This window comes from Carcharodon carcharias, chromosome 34 (genome assembly GCF_017639515.1).
Source record: "Carcharodon carcharias isolate sCarCar2 chromosome 34, sCarCar2.pri, whole genome shotgun sequence".
In the NCBI taxonomy this organism is placed as follows: domain Eukaryota; kingdom Metazoa; phylum Chordata; class Chondrichthyes; order Lamniformes; family Lamnidae; genus Carcharodon; species Carcharodon carcharias.
The window spans coordinates 1,437,094-1,459,074 of NC_054500.1; the positions used below are offsets into that span (position 1 = coordinate 1,437,094).

Sequence of the window (21,981 nt, forward strand, 5' to 3'; positions counted from 1 at the left end):
AAAGGAGCCCTGACTGAAAGTACAACAGATTAAGTTGTAGCGTTAACTGCAGCCATGAAGGTGAGTGTGGACACTGTTGTGAGTTCAGGAGAGGTGAATGAGATACATGAGAGTTATAAAGAATTCTTGTCGAGGGGAAAAGTAACCCCTTATCCCTCAAATAAGATAGCTAAACCGATAATCATACTTGGAGTTACAGGTGCCACTCAGACACTTTTGCTGGAGAAAGGCATAAACTTTCCACCAAAGAATGCATTAAAAGCCCAAGTTTCAATGAATGGTATTGGTGGGGAGTATATACCCCTACAGGTGCACTTGGAATGTGACCTACTGTCTGGGACAGTGATGGTAGGGGTTGTTCAGCAGTTACCCATAGATGGAGTTGATTCACTCTTGGGAAATGATTTAGCTGGAGTGAACGGATTAGCTTCCCCCCTAATTACAGAAAGCCCAAGTGAGGTAAAAGAGATTACAGGAAAAGGTTCCAGGAATTTTTTTTTGTGTGTGTGTGTGTGAGATGATTCGAGAATTGGCTAAGCAAAATCCATCAGTAAAGGTCAAAGTAATATCACAGACAGATATTTGGCTGGCTGAAACTTTCTTTACAGGTTTAGATAACCCAAAAGAGATGATTAACAAATCTTCTCTAGTTGAGGCTCAACAAGCTGATCCAGAGTTGAGTAAGATAACAGGATCAACCCAAACTGAAACTGAGGCTAAGGCAGTTCCAGAATGTTATTATATTAGAAATGGAATTCTAATGAAGAAGTAGAGACCTCCTCACAGACCTGCAGATGAGGAGTGGACACTTGTTCATCAGGTAGTGGTATATAGTGAAAAGATATTACAGATAGCACATGAAACTGCTATGGAAAGGCATACAGGGATACGGAAAACGCAAGTGCGGATAAACCGACAGTTTTACAGACCAGGTCTTCATAAGGACGTGGTACAGTTTTGTAAAAGGTGCCATACATGCAATCAAACTGGCACCCTTAATTCCTATACTCGTTTTTGAGGAACCATTCAGTCAGGTGTTAGCAGACTGGCTGTGACCATTATCAAAAACGAAAGCAGGACACCAGTATGTCCTTACTATTATGGATATGACAACTTGATTTCCAGAGGCCATCCCTTTAAGGACCATTACGACCAAAGTAGTGGAAGAGAAGTTAACCGAATTTTTTACTCGATATGGATTACTGGTAGAGATCCAGTAAGATTAAGGTTCCAATTTTATGTCTAAAATTTTCAGAGCATAATAAGTAGTTTGGGTATAAAAAGGTTAAAGTCCACAGTGTATCATCCACAAACTCAGGGAGCTTTAGAGAGGTACCACCAAACTCTCAAAACAATGATGGTCTGGATTTTCTTTTATTCGCTACCCGAGATTCAGCAAATGAATTTGAATTAATTTATGGATATGAGAGAAGAGGTCCTCTGAAATTAATCAAAGGAAAGTTTTTAAGAGAGGATGAATCATCTATATTAGAGTATGTGTCCGTGTTCCAGGAATGGCTCATGGGAGCCCGCAAAATGGCTCAAGAACATCTTAAAGTTTCTCAATCAAAGATGAAAGAATGAGCAGATAAGCAAGCTGTGGCCTGAACATTACAACCAGGGGATGAATTGTTAGTGTTTTTGCCTTTACAGAGGTAACCTCTGAAAGCACGGTTCAGGCAGAGGTCCATGCAAGGTAATTAAGAGGGTTAGTAAAATAAATCATTTGATAAATACACCAGATTGTAGGAAAAAGAATCAGCTATGTCATAGCAATATGTTAAAATGATATGTTCGTAGAGAGGAGGATAGGCAAGAGCAGGTATGTCAGGTTGTAAGCAGAGTAGAGGACCAAAGTGACAAGGAGGATGAGGTTGAACGCGATTAAGACAGTTCATAAATTGAACCTCTTACTATCCGGTAGCTAACACTGAAATATTAGGACAGTTAAGAGGTAGAAGAATGAGAGGATCTGGTGAGGTTACTTACAGAATTTAAAGGGGTCTGTAGGGATAAACCTTTTGGATGCAGGGGAATTTTCTCCTATAAAGCAACGTCCTTATTGGTTAAGTCCGGAAAAACAAGAAGTGACAGCAGAAATTCAGTATATGTTAGAAAATCACCTAATTGAGCCTAGTCGAAGCAGTTGGTGTTCTCCAGCTGTGTTAGTGCCTAAACCTGATGGTCAACCAAATTCTCCATAGATTATAGAAAGGTTAATGCGGGAAGAAAAACGGATTCCTACCCAATCCCTTGGCTAGAAGATTGGATCAACAGGGTTGGCAGTGCTGCGCTCCTTATTAAGATAGATTTGTTGAGAGGATACTAGCAAGTACCTTTAACATAACGATCTAAGGAGATATCGGCTTTTGCCACGCCAAACAGGCTAGTCCAATGCCAAGTAATGCCATTTGGACTAAAATATGCTCTGGCAACTTTCCAAAGGCAAATGAATCAGGTGATCACTAATGTTCTGAACTGAGTGGTTTACTTGGATGATGTATTGGTTTATAGCAACACATAGAAAGACCATTTAAATCAATTTACAGTCGGCAGATCTAGTAATAAACCTTTCAAAAAGAGAGTTCGTGAAAATGCAAGGAACTTACTTAGTGCACATTGTACGCCCAGGACAAGTCTTGCCAAGAACAGCGAAGGAACAGGCTTTGATGGAATTCTGTGTCCCTAAAACTAAACAGGAAATCATGGGGAGGATCTTCCGATCGGCGAGCGGGGGCAGGGCCCACTTGCCGACGCGTAAAATGATGCGGGATGACATCGGGTGGAACTCCCGACATTAACCTGCCCCACGTCATTTCCATTTTCAGGTCAGCGGGGGCGCAGCCGAATCAGCTGTGCACCCGCCGACCTGTCAACGGCGTATTGAGGCCATTCAAAAAGTAATTGACATCATTAATGGGCCCACCCGTCCAATCTTAGGGTTAAACCCTGGCGGGTTTAAGAAAAAATATGAAACCCATCCACGGGCGGGATGAGGTTTCATGAAGGTTTTTAAATATTTAATAAAAGTTTCAGTAAAAGTTATGGACATGTGCCAACTCATGTGACAGTGTCTTTTGTGCGCATGTGTGAAAATCGCACTCCCGGCTTAGGGAAATCCACCCCCCCCCCCCCAGCACAGGGAGCGCATGGTACTTCCTTAATTACTGCCTTCATTGGCCCGTCCATGTAAAATGGCGGCGGGCCCCCAATCGGGGCGCCAATCGGAGGTGCACCTGTCCACGCCGACTCCTGCACGTTCCCCTCAATGGGGGGAGCTTTGTTCCCCCATGAGATTTTTAGGGACCTGTGGTTCCTATCAGAAATTTGTACCAAACTTCAGCACAATAGTGGCTCCACTAACGGATTGATTGCAAAGGAAAGCAAAGGCGGTATGGTCAAGAGAGTGCAGATAGTTTTTGAGAAGCTGAAGGCGATTCTAACTTATGAACCATGATTAGCCGCCTCCTAATTTCACTAAAGCCTGCAAGCTGGTAATTGATGCTAGTGACATGGGGGTGGGTGCAGTCTTATTTTTAGTAAAGTAAGGCAGGATCTGGCCAAGGTAGACTGGGAACAGTTACTTGTGGGGAAATCTACAGAGGAGCAGTGGGGGGTGATCAAAAAGGAAATGGGGAGGGTATAGGCTCAGCATGTTCCCTCTAGCATGATAGGAAGGAATAACAAGCCCAGAGAACCATGGATGACAAAGGTATTCAGGTAACGACGAGAAGGAAAAGAGAGGCTTTTAGCAGGTACAAGGGAAGCAAATCAGCAGAGGCGATAGTGGAGTACAGACAGTGCAGAGTGGAGCTTAAGAAAGCAATTAGGAGAGCAAAGAGGGGATGTGAGAAAGCTCTGGCTGGTAAAACTAGGGAAAGTCCCAAGGTATTCTATAAGTATATCAATGGGAAGAGGATAATCAGGGAAAGAGTAGGGCCCACAAGGAACCAAGGGGGCAATCTATGGGTGGAGCCAGAGGACATCGCTAGAGTGTTGAACGAATACTTCACATCCGTCTTCACCCAAGAGAATGAGGATGAAGGCGTGGAACTCCGGGAGAGAGACTGCAAGGTTCTTAAACAAATTGATATAGGGAGTGACAAGATATTGGAGGTGTTGGCAGGCTTAAAAGTGGACCAATCTCCAGGACAGATGATTTGTGTCCCAGACTGCTGAGGGAGGCAAGGGAGGAGATTGCAGGGGCTCTGACCCAAATTTTTAATTCCTCTCTGGCCACGGTGGGGAGGTGCCAGAGGACTGGAGAACAGCTAATGTGGTTCCACTATTTAAGAACGGTTGTAGAGATAAGCCAGGGAATTACAGGCCAGTGAGTCTCACATCAGTAGTAGGGAAACTATTGGAGAAAGTTCTGAGGGAGAGTATCTATCTCCACTTGGAGAGGCAAGGTTTGATCAGGGATAGTCAGCATGGCTTTGTCAGAGGGAGGTCATACCTAACAAATTTGATTGAATTTTTTGAGGAGGTGATCAGGTGTGTAGATGAGGTTAGTGCAGTTGATGTAGTTTATATGGATTTCAGCAAAGCTTTTGACAAGGCCCCACGTGGGAGACTTATAAAGAAGGCAAATGCACATGGGATACAGGGTAATTTGATAAGGTGGATTCAAAATTGGCTTAGTTGTAGGAGACAGAGGGTGATGACAGAAGGCTGCTTTAGTGACTGGAAGCCAGTGTCCAGTGGTGTACCACAGGGATCTGTGCTGGGTCCCCTATTATTTGTCATTTATATAAACGACATAGATGATTATGTGGGGGGTAGGATTAGTAAGTTTGCGGATGACACAAAGATTGGCCAGGTGGTTAATAGTGAGGTTGAGTGTCTTGGGCTACAGGAAGATATAGACGGGATGGTCAATTGGGCAGATAAGTGACAGATGGAATTTAACCCTGAAAAGTGTGTGGTGATACACTTTGGAAGGAGTAATTTGACAAGGAAGTATTCAATGAACGGCATGACATTAGAAAGTTCTGAGGAACAAAGGGACGTTGGTGTGTGTGTGTCCATAGGTCTCTGAAGGCAGAGGGGCATGTTAGTGGGCTGGTGAGAAAGGCATATGGGACACTTGCCTTTATCAATTGAGGCATAGATTACAAAAGCATGGATGTCATGTTGGAGTTGTATAGAACCTTGGTGAGGCCACAGCTGGAGCACTGTGTGCAGTGCACATTATAGGAATATATAATTATAGGTGATTGCACTGGAGAGGGTGCAGAGGAAATTCACCAGGATGTTGCCTGGGATGAAACATTTAAGTTATGAAGAGATGTTGGATAGACTTGGGTTGTTTTCGTTGGAGCAGAGAAGACTGAGGGGTGACCTGATCGAGGTGGACAAGGTTATGAGGGGCATGGACAGAGTGGATAGGGAGCAGCTGTTCCCCTTAGTTGAAGAGTCAGTCACGAGGGGGCATAAGTTCAAGGTGAGGGTCAGGAGGTTTAGGGGGGATGTGAGGAAAAACTTTTTTACCCAGAGGGTGGTGACGGTCTGGAATGCGCTGCCTGAGAGGGTGGTGGAGGAGGGTTGCCTCACATCCTTTAACAAGTACCTGGATGAGCATTTGGCACATCATAACATTCAAGGCTATGGGCCAAGTGCTCATCCAGGTAAATGGGATTAGGTAGGTAGGTCAGGTGTTTCTCACGTGTTGGTGCAGACTCGATGGGCCGAAGGGCCTCTTCTGCACTGTGATTTTGTGATCCTGTGATTTGCAAGAAGGTGAATTGGCCATAGAGAAGCCAGTGGGGTACTTTTCTAAAAAAATAAATCAGCATCAAAAGAATATTCTACAGTAGAAAAGGAAACCCTGGGATTGTTACTGGCTCTTAAGCATCTTGAGGTATATATCCAACATGGCTAGAGAGAAAGAAACCCGAGTAGATTGTGACCATAACCCTTTGGCCTTTGTGAAAAAAATTAAGACTCAGAATGACAAACTTTTCCAGTGGAGCTTGCTAATATAATCTTATAAATTGAAAATTGTTCTTATTGCTGGAAAAGATAACATAATTGCTGATGCATTATTAAGAATGTAAATTGTTTATAATTGTTTAGAAAGCAGAAAAGTTAGAAAATGAACAGATTCTGTATAAGGAGCTGAGTGAGTGCTTGTTAAATTCTGTTTATATGTTGTACATTTTTATCTGTATACTTTGCAATGACACACATTTGGAAAATTGTGTCATCTCTTAAGGGCGGAGGCATGTTAGAATTATATCTCTCAAGACTGAAGTTTTCTTTTACAAAATGGAAAGAAACCTGGTCAGAGTCTTTTTTCTTCTGGGTTCTAGAGGTATAGGTACACAATTGGCTACTTCAGTGCGAAGATTAAACATTTAAATTAATGGTACAGCCTGTGGAGTAGTGGGGCTTGATAATTCCTACACTCCTCCCATCCTGATTGTAACAGTCAACATTACAGAGACTAGCTTTTAATCCCAGATTTATTAACTGAATTTAAATTCCACCAGCTGTTGTGGCAGGATTTGAACCAATGCCCCCATAACATTAGCCTGAGCCTCTAGATTCCTAGTCCATTACAATTATGCCACCACCCCCTCCATGCTTAACTGAGAGTCCAGACACAGAAAAGGATTTTCACAGTTGGAATGGAGGGTGTGGGGACAGGGTTTGTGAGGTGTGAGGGCTACAGGGCTAAGAGCCTTCAATACAACTGGGATGAAGTTCCAGAGAACCGAGGTTGACCTTTTAACCAGCCTGCCTTGGCACTCGGCCGTCCCTATGCCCGATATGCTACGGAAAGGAGTAGGCCCAACATTATCCCGCACCCACACCCCCTGGACTTGGTGCCATCTGGGTGCCTGTCTACCAAAATGATTCCAGACGAGTTGGAAATTTCCCGGTTTGAGCTACCCGCCTAGGTAGCGAAAATTTGGGCCCAACTCACTTTCCTCTTTTTAAGTGCTCCTTGAGCCTACCTTCTTGGTCAAGTTACCTATGCTAATATCTCCCTCTCCTCATGTGCCTCAGTGTCAGATTTTATCTGTAACACTCCTGTGCTGCTATCCAAATTCAAAACATGTAAGAGCGAACAAAAGTGTTACTTATTTTCCTAGCTACACTTGCAATGCTGTAAAATGTATTTGGCCATTTATTTCATTTTAAGGCTTTTTTGTACTTCATTTCCAGACTTATCTATGTTTACTTACATTACATTAAAATTCATACAAATTGGTAAAAGCAATGGAAATTCTTTGAAGCATTAACAAGACCTTAAAAAGAAAATCACTCACAATAACACTGTAAAGATGCTGGGCCTCAAGAGGCCCTGCCACTGCCAATATCAAATAGCATCAGCACTCCCGAGCCTTACCATTACCCCTTTGTGGCTGGCTGTATGCTGTAGTCAGGACAGGAAATCCCTAAAGCTCACGCAAAACAAGGTGAGGCCACAGCTTAAATCACGGTCAGCAGCGTACACCACAGCCTCACCACTCACTGGCAGGGTACACCTTGGCCTCACCACTCACCGGCAGCGTACACCACGGCCTCACCACTCACCGGCAGGGTACATCTTGGCCTCACCACTCACCGGCAGGGTACACCACAGCCTCACCACTCACCAGCAGGGTACACCACAGCCTCACCATTCACCAGCAGGGTACACCACAGCCTCACCATTCACCAGCAGGGTACACCACAGCCTCACCACTCACCGGCAGGGTACACCACGGCCTCACCACTCACCGGCAGGGTACACCACAGCCTCACCACTCACCGGCAGGGTACACCACAGCCTCACCACTCACCGGCAGGGTAGACCTTGGCCTCACCATTCACCGGCAGGGTACACCACAGCCTCACCACTCACCGGCAGGGTACACCACGGCCTCACCACTCACCGGCAGCGTACACCACGGCCTCACCACTCACCGGCAGGGTACACCACAGCCTCACCACTCACCGGCAGGGTACACCTTGGCCTCACCACTCACCGGCAGGGTACACCTTGGCCTCACCACTCACGGGCAGGGTACACCACAGCCTCACCACTCACTGTCAGGGTACACCACAGCCTCACCACTCACCGGCAGGGTACACCACAGCCTCACCACTCACCGGCAGGGTACACCACAGCCTCACCACTCACCGGCAGGGTACACCTTGGCCTCACCACTCACCGGCAGGGTACACCTTGGCCTCACCACTCACCGGCAGGGTACACCATGGCCTCACCACTCACCGGCAGGGTACACCATGGCCTCACCACTCACCGGCAGCGTACACCTTGGCCTCACCACTCACCGGCAGCGTACACCATGGCCTCACCACTCACCGGCAGATCTAGGCCTGGAACTCTATAACATAAGATATGTTGGGATATCACAGGAAACGAGACCAGGATTGGTCTGGTTATGATTTCAAAAGTGGTGACCCTCCTTGCATGTGATTTACATTTTAGACTTTTCTAGACAGTGATCTCAAAAAACAGAATGTCCGGAAATTGGCAGTTTCTTACATGACCCAATCAGAGAGTCAGAACTCAGGCAAAAACAAAAATAGCTGGAAAAACTCAGCAGGTCTGACAGCATCTGCGGAGAGGAACACAGTTAACGTTTCGAGTCCGTATGACTCTTCATCAGAGCTCAGAACCCGATGTTTAAAGCTATTGAGTCCACACTCAGCAGCCTGCTCTTGTTCCTGCCTCTGATTTCAGCTGTACAATAAAAGCACTGCTTTCATGGCAGCTGGGTTCCCAAGTCCCATAAACACAACCAACTTGGATCCCAGTGCAGTGACTGTGAGTCACATCAACCAACCAGGTCCCAACATTGCCCCGGGTCTGGAGCTGAGTTAGCTGGACTGAACTAGGGCAGCGTTGGGAGTATTACAGTTCTTTTCAATGCTCCTGGGTTAAAAAGGGGAAAATTGGCCATCTTTCGCAAAGCAGTAAACATTCTAGGGTTAAAATGTGGACGCAGGGTGACAGGAACATGCTTGGATATGGTTCTTCTGGAATCAAAGAGTTTGTCAGTGACAATGAAGCTCCCACAGGCAGAGTGACACGTCGGGTGAGATACCGGATAGTAAAGAATGGGAAAAAGCTGGACAAATCACAAATGGACTCACATGCAATTGCGAGCTGCTAGATCCCTGTGGATGAAGTTCTTGTTGCTGAGATACTCCATACCCCGTGCAATGTCAGCCATGAATTTTACCAGAGTCTGCATTGGGAGATACTGCAAAAGAAGAGAGATCAACAACATTTCAGAGACATAAGACCCAGGTAGGGGAAAGTTCATGTAAAAAGATCAGGGTCCAGGTCCACTTTACTGCCAATGAAATGTAGTCATTGTCGGACTGTAGAAAACACAACAGCCAAATTGTGTCTAAGGAGAACCCACAATGGTTCAGATGAAAGGTCATCGACCTGCAACTTTAACTCTGTTTCTCTTTCCACAGGCGCTGCCAGATCTGCTGAATATTTCCAGTATTTTCTGTTTTCATTTCATATTTTCAGCATCCACAGTATCCTGCTTTGGATTTCCATCATTTCTGATTTCCTGATCACTAAAGTAGATCAGCAGAAAGATCTGGAGCACCAATACTTGCCAGAGCTGTGATCCCACCCAAGGAGTCACAGGGAGCCGATATTTTACCCCAAGAACAGGGGAATGATCAAGAATGCTCATGTTGGCCAATTGTACAGCAGGTTCCAAGGACCAGGTAGTTCCTTTTCTCAGAAAGACCTTTCACAACATCCCAAATCAAAAATGTTTGAAATGCTGTAATGTGAGTAACATAACAGACAATTTGTGCATAAGGTTCCACAAAACACAATGTGATCACCTGTTTTTAGTGATGTTGGTTGAGGGATAAATTTCAGGACTCAATACATCTCCCCTGCTGCTCGTTGAGTAGCGGCTGTGGGATCTCTGGGACTTAAGAGGGGGCTTCAGTTACACCTCTGTTAGTACAGCATTCCCTCACTGCTATACTGGGGACAACGGTCAGTTTGGAATTCATCCTGAGGTCTAGGGAGTGGGAACTGAACCCACAACCTCACAGTAAGCCAGGGCAGACACTATTGCAGGCCACGAATGAAGCATTGTGTTTAAATGCTGCAGGTTCCTGGTGAGTGAACCTAATGCTTTAACTGTAGTCTGGTCTGATAATACCACACGAAGCAGGCAGGGCCATTGATTTGAGCGTCTATCCAGGCTGATTTGGTTAAAATGAGTCACGGAGGCTGGAGGGTCATGTTGGCCTTGGTGTCCCTAAATGAGCAAGGGGAAACTTCAGCCAAAGCTTCTGACTCCTCAACATAATGGATTGGGCCTGCACTGGAAAGCTCACATCTGAGGACAAGAAAGGTCATGGCTAGGACGTACCTTACTATCATTCAGGAACACCGATGAAGACTGGGCACTTCAACCAAAAAGGTGGTGACATCTATTGAAAGGTGTCAGAGTGCGAGGCAGGAGGTGGGGACGGAGGAGGGAGAATGCAGTGAGGGGGGGGAGACAGCACAGTGTGAAGGGTGTGGAGGAGAGGGAGGGGCAGGGGGAGGAAGAAGGGAGAGGGTAGAGAGTGCATCAACTGAGCAGGTAGGGCTAGGCGCCCTCAACAAACCACAGTATCAGATGTTCATTTACCAAGAGCCGTTATCTCCCCCAGCAGACTGAGGCAGGGTCTTACCAATGGGCTCTCTCCCAGCCGAGAATAGAGGAGGAAGCTGTGGAGGTCCCCGTGTTTCATAAATGGGAGGATGACGACTGGTGATGGGAAGCCTTCATTCTCGTGATTCTGCAGACACACCCCTGCGTTTGGGAACAGAAAGAAGAAAAGAATTTTAAAAGCTCACCACTAGCGGTTTGGAAATATTAAGCCTCATAACTTCACCAGGCTCCAATTCCAGGTCCACAGCATTGTCAGCTGGGACAGGAGGAGAGGCCAGAGCCTCCCCTTCAGCCTCAGTGCCGCAAGTGAGGAAACTAGTGGCATGGGCTGGAGTCAGCTGCTTTGCCCAGTGCCCTACCTCACTACCCATCTCTACTGGTAAAATGCATCTGCAAGTTCCCCTCCAAGCAACACACCACCATGTCCAAATGCAGCAAGATCTGAACAATATCTAGGCTTGGGCTGACAAGTAACATTTGTGCCATGCAAGTGCCGAGCAATGACCATCTGCAAAAAAAGAGAATCTAACCATCACCCCATGACATTCAATGGCATTACCATCACTGAATCCCCCACTATCAACATCGTGAAGGTTACCATTGACCAGAAACTGAACTGGATGACGACTGGCGATTCTCATGATTGTGCATCTCGTGATTCTAGATACTGTGGCTACAAGAGCAGGTCAGAGGCTGGGAATCCTGAGGCAAGTAACTCACCTCCTGACTCTCCAAAGCCGGTCCACCATCTGCAAGGCACAAGTCAGGAGTGTGATGGAGTACTCTACACTTGCCTGGCTGAGTGCAGCCCCCACAACACTCAAGAATTTCATCATCATCCAGGACAAAGCAGCCTGTTTCATTGACACCACATCCATAAACATTCACTCCCTCCACCACCAACACACAGATGCACTGCAGGAATTCAGCAAGGCTTCTTCGACAGCACCTTCCAAACCCATGACCACTGCCATCTAGAAGGACAAGGTCAGCAGACACATGGGAATACCACCACCTGGAAGTTCCCCTCCAAGTCACTCACTACCCTGTCTTGTAAATATATCACCGTTCCTTCATTGTCGCTGGGTCAAAATCCTGGAACTCCCTTCCTAACAGCACTGTGGGTGTACCTACACAACATGGACTGCAGTGGTTCAAAAAGGCAGCTCACCAGCACCTTCTCAAGGGTGACTAGGGGTGGGCAATAAATGCTGGCCCAGCCAGCGATGCCTACATCCCACAAAAGAATAAAAAGTCGAGCGATGGTAGGACTGGCTGTGACAACTTCCACCGCTGATGTCCGCGTTAGTCGATGATAGTCAGTGGGTCATTGACAGCGACTCTTTATTAATCATAGGATAATACAGCCATCATGCCTCTGCCAGCTCTCTAAATGAACTACCACTCACTCCATCAGAATTGGGCATGTTGCAGGATTTCACTTTAATACAATAAATTTTAGGCACAAACAAGAGGGACAGTCAGCTGCAAGCATCAGTCAACATATTGTTAAATTCAACCATGGCTTATTACTTCAACGGGTTATTCAATATTCAACAGTTAGAAACAATATAACTTCAAAAGGAGATACTGGATGACACCCAAAACAAAGGATTGAGCATGCAATGTAATGTGTTAATAGAATAGTTATGGTAATGAGTGTTGTAGATCATGGTGACATCAGCAGTCATGTGCTGGAGACTCTGGACAGCAGATAGATTAGTCAGCATTCAGGAGACATGTGCTGGCTCAGTAGGTCACCATGCATGTAGTGTACATAATGTAAATAAACCAGTCTGCAGTCAGTACCCAAGTCAGACTACAGTCTCTTAGAGAAGATAGGTCAGACAACCAGAATATGAAACACATCACACTTTAATCAGCCATGTTTAAAAACAGTGAAACCTCTCAGAGCAGGAATGTTCTATCGATACTGGAGAAGGCTCTGCCATCAGGTTCCAACTAGGGAGTCTTCCTGATGGGAAGAAGCAAAGCTGCAGTTTGCAGGCTTCTTATTGGTGATTTTGGAAAATGTGGCTGTCCTGCAATGGTGCCCCATGGTGGTGTTTTGTGGAACTGCTTTCAGTGGTACCCTGCAGGAGTGTAATGTGGCGGTGCCATTTGAACTTCGTGTTTATGCCCTGCAGTGGTGCCATGTGGAGCTGCCCTGCAGTGATGCTCTGCAGTGGTGCCCTGCGGTTCTGATGATTCAACTCCGTCCCTCACCCTGAAGCTTAGCATCTCGTGGCTGTAAGATTTGAGGACGGCTGTGTCAACATCAGAAGCAGCCCGTCCCCGCTCACTTCACCCGGCCTACGATCTCCCCTAAAAGAAGGTTAAAATTAAAAATACTATTTTAAAATAAAGTTTTGCTGCTCCAGGTTGTTCTTGAGATGTCTCTCTGTTTGACAGCAATAGATCATCCAGCATTGTGACTATGTTTCTGGCTCACTCATTGCTGAGCTCAGTAAACAGTCAGCACCATTTCTGGGTCGGCTTTTTTGTTCCCAGAAACATATGGACGGGATTTTCCGCCCGCTGCTAAGATTGTCCAGTCCCGCCAAAAGTCAATGGACTTTCCCGCCACGATGGGGCCGGAAAATCCCGGCCATTGTCTTTACTTTAACAGCAGCAACTACCCCAGCCCCACCTTGCTAAGGTTACGCTGGTTTCCCTAAAGTGGTTTACTCCAATCACGTGGCCATTATACACAGCAGTGAGTGTTGCTGTGTTATTGGACTGTGTAGGGCATTGCACCATTGTTTGATCTCCTTGCCCGACAACCACATCCAGAGATGCTTTTTCCATCCAGCTGGGCGATAAAGGAGCAATAATGGAGTGGGTTGGGGGGGAGGAGTTAAATCTCAAACAACTTGTTAAAGAACCATAGAAAAGTTACAGCACGGAAGGAGGCCATTCGGTCCATCTAGTCCATGCCAGCCCAAGGACACCCAGGTGCCCTTTCTAATCCCACCTTCCTGCACCCAGCCCATAGCCCTGCAGCTTACAGCACTTTAGGTGCAGATCCAGGTACTTTTTAAAAGAGTTTAGAGTTTCTGCATCTACCACCAACTTGGGCAGCGAATTCCAGACACTCACTACCCTCTGTGTAAAAACGTTCTTCCTCATGTTCCCCCTACACCTTCTGCCACTTAGCTTGAACCTATGTCCCCTGGTTCTAGAGTTCTCTACCAAGGGAACTGTCCACTCTATCTATTCCCCTCATAATTTTGTAAACCTCAATCAAGTCACCTCTCAGCCTTCTTCGTTCTAATGAAAATAACCCCAACCTATCCAATCTCTCCTCATAGCTACACTTTTCTAATCCTGGCAACATTCTTGTAAACCTCCTCTGCACTCTCTCCAGAGCTATTACATCCTTCCTGTAATGTGGTGACCAGAACTGCACACAAGACTCCAGTTATGGCCTCACCGGTGTTTTATACAATTCCAACATTATATCCTTACTTTTATATTCTATACCTCTGCCAATGAAGGAGAGCATTCCATATGCCTTCTTTACAACCTTGTCTACTTGAACTGCTGCCTTCAGTGACCTGTGTGCTTGTACGCCAAGATCTCCCACTTCATCTACCCCCTTAGTATATTCCCATTTATTGTGTAATCCCTGTAACTGACCTCCCTAAATGTATGATCTCACACTTCTCTATGTTAAAATCTATCCGCCACTTTACCACCCACTCCACCAACCCATCTATATTGTTTTGGATAGAGGCCAATTGCATCGAGATAGCTACAGCCACTCAGAACTGTCTCACGTTCTGCTGACTCTAAGATCGAGAGATGGTGTAGATTTTCTCAGTGCTGGGATTGAGTGACTCCTTCCTTCCTGAGGCTGTAGGCTCACTACCTACAGCAACATGTTGGCTCAGCTGATTCCTCACACTGCCTGTGTTGGGATTGAGAAGGAAACTTTGTACCAGGAGCACCCCCACATTTGTTCCACTTTGTTGCTTAGTGCACCGTGAACCAAGTGGACAGTGAATAGCAACTTGACACATACACTTACACCATGCAATCCATTTGTCTAACTTTCCCTGACCAGTAACAACCCCCACACTGTGTTATCCCTCCCAATTCTGTTCCCAAAACCCTGTGTCCTCTGTCAAGATTCCCTTTCCAGAAAGTGTTTTGCTGGTACTAGTCATTGCAGTGAGCTCCGTGAGTGGCATCTTGTCTGAGTTTGAAGTCCCACTCCAGAAACAAAATCCAGGCTGATACCCCCCAGTGAAGTACCGAAGGAGGCTACACTGTCAGCATGTGCTGTCTTTCAGATGAGATTTAAATCAAGGGCCTTTTACCCTCACACGTGGTTGTAAAAGATCCTGTAGCACGAGTTTGAGAAAGTGCAGCATGGATAATATGCAGCTAGGTTACCCCAGCATTGCCAACGCCGAGCAGGCATCACAGTCACCTATTATCACCAGTGTGTCACACACCAGGCAGAATGGTGTGTGTTTTATCATGGCAAAATTTAATATCATTTGGAGACTTGGTGTAGTATTTTAGCAACCATCTACTGAATGCAAATCTGACAAAGAGCATCTGAGCCCACAATATGTACATAACTTATTCATGGGTATTATAAGCTGAATATTAATTTCCTAGAAAAACAATATTTTTAAACGCAAAAATTTCTAAGTTACCCTACCCAGTAAACGCATAACATTGGGATGGTCAAACTCCTTCATGCAGATCGCTTCTCGAAGGAAGTCCTCCATTTCAGTCCGTGTACAGATCGCAACTGCGGGGAGGAGAAAATGAGAGGTCAGGAAGATGCAGAACTGAAGGGGATTGAGAGGCTCAATGACGGCCGCTCACCTTTTTCAGCACTTAACATGTACAAAGAGACAAGGCAATAGCACGTTGAGATTGGGGTGTTAGAAAAGGCTTGAGGCACAAAAACAGGTGGATCTCAGAAATAATACAATACGGAGGAAGCCATTCATTCCACCATAGCTATAACGACTCATGGAAAAAGCTTCTCGAGTCGCACTTTTTCCATAGTCTGACAAATGTCTTCTTTTCAGGTACTTAACCAATTCTCTTTAAAAGCTGTGACTGAATTTGCTTCTGCTGCTTTTTCAAGCAACGCATTCCAGATCACAACAACTTGCAGTATAACACAATGCTCATCTTCCCTAGGGTTCTTTTGATCTGTGTCCTGTGCTTACCAGCCATCCTGCCAGAGAAAAGAGTTCTTCCTTATGTACCATCAAAACCTGCCCCTAACTTTCTCTGCTCTGACAGAACAATCCCAGCTTCTCTCTGAAGTCCTCATCCTCGGTACCGTTTTGATAATTCTTCTCTGTAGCCACATCATTCCTCAACCTGGAGACTGAATCCAGCAAGTACCTGCCTCAGGAGAGTTTCAATGAATCTCCACTCTCCATCTTTTACAGCAGCACCAAGCTGCTCATGTGGACAGTGTTACAACTGGTCCTCAGCCAAGGTCCCCCAATTTGTTAACTTCTCCACTAGGACCCCAATTTTGTTATGCTCCCAGATGAGGAGGAAAAGGAACCTTTCCTCCCATGGGCATCTTTTCTCAGTTCAAAAGTATTTTGATTTTTTTAGAAGAAGCCAATTTAACCAGGCTTTCTTGAGTCAAAGGAAGAAAAAGTTTATTAGTTACTAGAAACCAGAGAAAAATAACAATGCAATACACATACCCACTGATTAGAACAGGGAGGTCAAGAGCCCAAATAAAAGTTAAAAAAGATATATGAATTAGTCTTTGGCTTGACCGTGAGGTGTAGACGGTGAAATGTTGTGGCCGTTAAGTTGGGCGATTCGGTGCAGCTGACTGTGGCAGTTTCATGGTTGATTTGGAGGTACTTGGTTCTGCAGGGTAGCTGAAGAGGCTGTCCTATTTCCTTTTTGATTATGGCTTCTGCTGAGCCATGCCTCCAGCAAGAGAGAGGGAAAGAAGCTTTGCCTGCAACTGCATTTGGCCTTCTTGTTGCTGTCTCACACACACACACCACACCAGCACATACTGCACTGCTCTGCAGCTGGCTTTTTAACCAATTATTCCCTGTGTATTCCTGTAAGGGAAAAAAAACCACGGCTTGCGCCCAGAGTCCATTTTCATTTCATCGCTGACCATTTTACACATTCTGAGAGATAAATCAAGAGGAGATGGATTTTAGGTGACTGCTGAGACGTGGTGATCTGTCTTTTGTCTCCACAACCACAGGAGATTAAAGTTCAGTCTTTTGCATCTTTCCTGTCTCCCTTTTAAGTGTCTCTGCTTGAAGAAGGCCATGGCACCTTTTCAGGTAAGACATTCCATGTTCTCTCAGGACAGGTCAGTCAGTAGAATCCATGGAGCAACTTTCCAGAAAGTGGTCACTTTACATTATCAGCCATCTTATGCTCAGCGCCCTTGCTTGTATTTCTTTAAAAATACACACATCTTCTTTAAAAAGTTCAATATGCCCGTAATTAATTAATGGCTGTAATTGGCTTTTCACGACAACAGACAGAAACTCGCATTTGACAAAGTACGAGAGAAAATCTGGATCCAGGTTTTACCAGGTCTTTTCCAGGGCTCACTGCGCAAAGATGAGTAACAGGTCCTAGACAGAAGCTGAGTCTTACAACATATTCCAATGTGTTTATTCCAGCACAGAAATGTGGTCTCGATGTCTAGAGAAGTGCAGCAATTTGAAGCCAATTTTGAGAGAAAATCCACCTCCTGGACTTTTCCACATCTTCACTAGAGCTCACAAGGCAAAGTCAGTGGTTGGAAACAGATGTTTGAGGTAAAATGCACCCACTTGGTACATTTGGGGAAATTAAAAAGCAGAAATCAGGGTTGGCGAGCGAAAGAGAAATGGATGGCAGCAGATGGCCATGGATAGATATCCAAAGTGAGAAGCGCCCAAGAGAGCAACTTGGAAACAATTTTTTCCCAAACCTACAGAGGGGAGAGAGAGAGTGCAGCGTGAGGCGGGAGGGGAGAGAGAGTGCAGTGTGAATAGGGATGTGGAGGGGTGTGAGAGAGCAGTGTGAATAGGGATGTGGAGGGGTGTGAGAGCACAGTGTGAATAGGGATGTGGAGGGGCGTGAGAGAGCAGTGTGTATAGGGATGTGGAGGGGTGTGAGAGAGCAGTGTGAATAGGGATGTGGAGGGGCGTGAGAGAGCAGTGTGAATAGGGATGCGGAGGGGTGTGAGAGAGCAGTGTGAATAGGGATGCGGAGGGGTGTGAGAGAGCAGTGTGAATAGGGATGCGGAGGGGTGTGAGAGAGCAGTGTGAATAGGGATGCGGAGGGGTGTGAGAGAGCAGTGTGAATAGGGATGTGGAGGGGTGTGAGAGAGCAGTGTGAATAGGGATGCGGAGGGGTGTGAGAGAGCAGTGTGAATAGGGATGCAGAGGGGTGTGAGAGCGCAGTGTGAATAGGGATGCGGAGGGGTGTGAGAGAGCAGAGTGAATAGGGATGTGGAGGGGAGGGAGAGAGCAGTGTGAAAAGGAAGGGGTAGGAACAGAATGCAGTGTGAATAGGGATTTGGAGAGGTGTGAATGCGTAGTATGAGACAGGGTCGAGCAGGGAGAGAGCACCTTGTGAGTTGAGGCGGGAAGGGGAGGGAGAGCACAATGTGAGGTGGGAGTAGGAGGGGAGAGAGCAGAGTGTGACAAGGAAGGGGGAGGGGAGAGAGATTTTCTAGTGTGGCAGGTGTGGGAGGGGCAAAAGTGCACTGTGCTAGATGGTGAAGTTTGAATGCAATAAAAAAAATCAGTCATTAAATCTGATGATGACCGCAAAATTTTTGCTGTTTGTCATAAAAACCTACGTGGATCATTCGTGCCCTTTAGGGAAGGGAATCTGCCATCCTTACCTGGTCTCGCCTACATGTGACTCCAGACCCATAGCAACATGGTTGACTCTTAACTGCCTCTCTGAACAAGGGCAATTAGGGATAGGAGACAAATTTTGGCCTAACCAGCAGCGCCCACATCTCAGGAACAAATAACAACATATGTCCTATGTTCCTATGATTTTGATTCCGATAAAACTGTGTGTCCTCCAGCATTCCATCATCAAACAGCTTCTACACTACATTTGCCTTACCCATCTCTGAACCTGGTCAGTAGCTCAGTGATGCTATTTATCCAATCAGGATTTACCCAGGCCTGTGTAACTTGCCCTCCCTCTGCATCTATTTGCACAGACATTTTAGCTGCCGCTTCAGACGCGAATTCATCATTTTATCATTCTTCCACTCTTGATCTTTCTTTTAACTTTTTTTCTCTTCATCTCTTCTAGGCACACCCCTTCCATCATCATCCCTCCTTTCACCTCCTTACTCTCAGCTACTTTTCCCTCCCAACAGCAAACCTTCAGGACTCATCAACCTTCCTACTCTCTTGTCACTGTACTGGGCTTGACTTGCTGTTAGACAAGCTGACAGCTTCCCTCTGTGCCTTCCTTGGCATCCTTCAACTGGCTTATTGACACCGGCTCATCATCAACAACAACCCCATTTGCCCAATCCCACTCTTATTCCTGCCATTACACCCGCTGGGGGCTAATCTTACCAATCTCCTTCCTGTCCAACTCACCCCTCCCAATGCTGACCCTGAGGACTCTCAGCAGATGAGCTCTTGCTTTCACTTTACACATCCCCCTCCTGAATGGAGGTAGGTAGGTGACGTGGGTAGGGAGGGAGGGTTGAGGTAGGCGGGTACTGCCTATATGGGTATGTGGGTGAAATAGTAGGTGAGGGGGTGGATAATTGGGGGTGAGTAGGTTGGGTGATAATCAGGTCAGGTGGGGGCTAGTCAGGTGGTCAAGGGGGGTAGTCGGCTCAGGTCAGGGGGTAGTCGGGTGGTCAGCAAGTAGCTAGCTGGGTCAGGTCATGGTTAATCAGGTTGGGTCGGGGGTCAGTCAGATCGGGAGGTAGTAGTCAGATGGTGAGGTGGTATTCGGGTTGGGTTGGGTCGGGGGTAGTCAAGTGGTTGAGGGGACAGTTGGGTCAGGTTGGGTCGGGTCGGGGCGGGTAGGCGGGTGTTTGGGAGATATTCAGGTCAGGTTTGGGAGATGATCTGGTTATCAGGTTGGGGGTTGTCATGTGTAGTTGGGTTGAGTTGGGTAGTCAGGTGGTTGCGGGGTAATTGGGTTGAGTCGGGTGTAGTTGCATTAGATCCAGGAAGATTAGTCACTTGTTCGGGAGCCAGAGTGGGTAGTTGGTTCTGGGGGCAGTCGGCTGGTCAGGAGGGGTAGGCAGGTCAGGGAGGCTAATCACTTGGTCCAGGTAGTTGGTGGTGTGGGGATTAGTTCTGTGGTTGGGACTGGTGGTCCGGTCAGGGGTGGTGGTAGAGATAGTTGAGTGGTCAGGGTGGTAGTTTGATTGGGTCAGGAAAGTAGTCAGGTGGTCAGAGGGATCAAGGGGAGATTTGGTGGTGGGGTGGGTGGGTCAGTGGAAGTGATTGGAGGGTCAGTAGTATAGTTACCCAGGTCTTAGACTAGGTTTCAACCTGTCCAACATTTCCTGGGTAACTATTCAGGTAACTGTGGAACGGTCTGAAGTCTCCAACTCTAACCCAGAGTCTGAGATATTTGCAGAGGGTCCTGGGGAGTGGGGGAATTGCTCCCAGGCAGCTCCCACATGAGTCCATGCACCAGGCTTCCAGCAGGTTCCTGATGTGCATCTTCAGTCATAGAGCAGGTCTCCGGCAACCTGGAGACTGGAAGATTTAGCCAATCATGTTCTCTTTCTTCTCTAAGTTCATGGCCCTCTGATCCTCCCTAAATCTCTCCCTCTGTGTGTAAACTCTCCAATCCATATTCATGGCCTCTCCCTTCACTTTACCTCTCACGTGGTCTCGTGAGTTCCATTGCATCAATTACAGATAAGGGGCAGAATTTTATCATTGGTACACCATTCCCGATGGCAGATCTGGAAGTGTGGGATACTTCCTCTCTCTTGCTTCCCCCATGATTATAATTAAAATGTAAGGGGCTGGCACAGTATATGTGAAGCACGTGCGATTCCGCAGCAGGGGAAGGTTTTCAGTGGTGAAGCTCACCATCAGATAACAATGCAGCTGACAAAGCACCTCTGGTCAAACAAGGAGTCTCTGCATCATGGCCAAAATTTTCCTGTTCAACTCCATTCTTACTAACAAAAGACTTACTTGAGAGCACAAAAGTGGCATCGGTGGTTTTTCAAATTTAAATTTCACTTGTAAATAATTCACATTATGTTGGTTTCACTATATTGATGTGCGCATCATCATTAGTTTAGTCAGTGAGCTATACGTACTGGCACATCTTGTGGTTGACATGCATTGATGGTTACAGGGTAGTTAGGGACATTTCATTTATTGTAGAAGAAACAATGTTGTGTTTTTTTTGTTCACCCTTGGCCAAACACTGACGTGGGCCCACATTTGGACAGTTTTGACCTTACCCTTTAGGCACTTTATTTTGTTATCTTGACTGACTGTCCACCACACCCAGGAGGCCAGGTCCTTCCCATTTCACTCCATCCTCTGTCCTCCCTTGGATCACTCCATGCCCCTGACTCCAGTCCACATCTCCTGAACCCACCACCACTTACACACCTTTGCCAGGCCAAGCCTCCCTGTGAGCTGCCATTCTCCTGCTCCCCCTCCCTTGTGCAGCAGAATTAAACAACGAAAAGCGCTGACCTCAGACACAACTGCACAAAGCCAACTGATAACTGACACCTTTAAATAAACATGAACCGGGTGCAACTAGATTCTCGTACACCACTGGCTTTATCTTGCAAGTAGGAATTTATTGAAAAAAGGTTTAATGCTAATGAATATTCATGACATGAAGGTGTATTATAAGCATGAGCCTGCAACAGGCCAGTGTGAGGTCTGACATGCCACATTGATGGGCTTGGGTCCAGAGCGGCTGCAAGTTGCGCACATGACTCAAACTGCATCTTAGCCCACAATCGGTAAATCAAAATTTTCCATTTTGTCTAATTCAGTCACCCTACATGCCGTGTTTCTCGCTCTTGCGGGCTCCATAAAATCCCTCCATCACCAGTGCTACCGAACTACTCTTAGTGATGGACATTGGGAGAGCTGTCTCACAGGCTAGTCAAGCAACAGCCTGACATAGGCATCCTCACAGAATCATACCTTACAAACAATGTCCCGGACACCATCATCACCTTCCCTGGGTATGTCATGTCCCATTGGCAGGACAGACCCAGCAGAAGTGATGGGAACCCTCAACATTCTGCAGAGTACATTCTGCACCCTTGTCACCCTCGGTGCTTCCTCCAAGTGGTGTTCAATTGAGGCATGTGATAATC

General features: G+C 46.4%; 1 protein-coding gene across 3 annotated transcripts in view; it reads right to left on the minus strand.

Annotated features, from left to right (window-relative positions):
- The window catches only part of LOC121272645 (tyrosine-protein kinase receptor UFO), a 254,311-nt gene that overhangs the window by 23,922 nt on the left and 208,408 nt on the right, over positions 1-21,981 (minus strand). For all 3 annotated transcript variants that reach the window (XM_041179342.1, XM_041179341.1, XM_041179340.1), the window contains 3 exons: positions 15,334-15,426; positions 10,681-10,802; positions 9,112-9,221 (listed from right to left, as the gene is read on the minus strand). In XM_041179342.1, the coding sequence (XP_041035276.1) occupies positions 9,112-9,221; positions 10,681-10,802; positions 15,334-15,426 (325 nt within the window). The remainder of the gene's footprint in view (positions 1-9,111; positions 9,222-10,680; positions 10,803-15,333; positions 15,427-21,981) is intronic.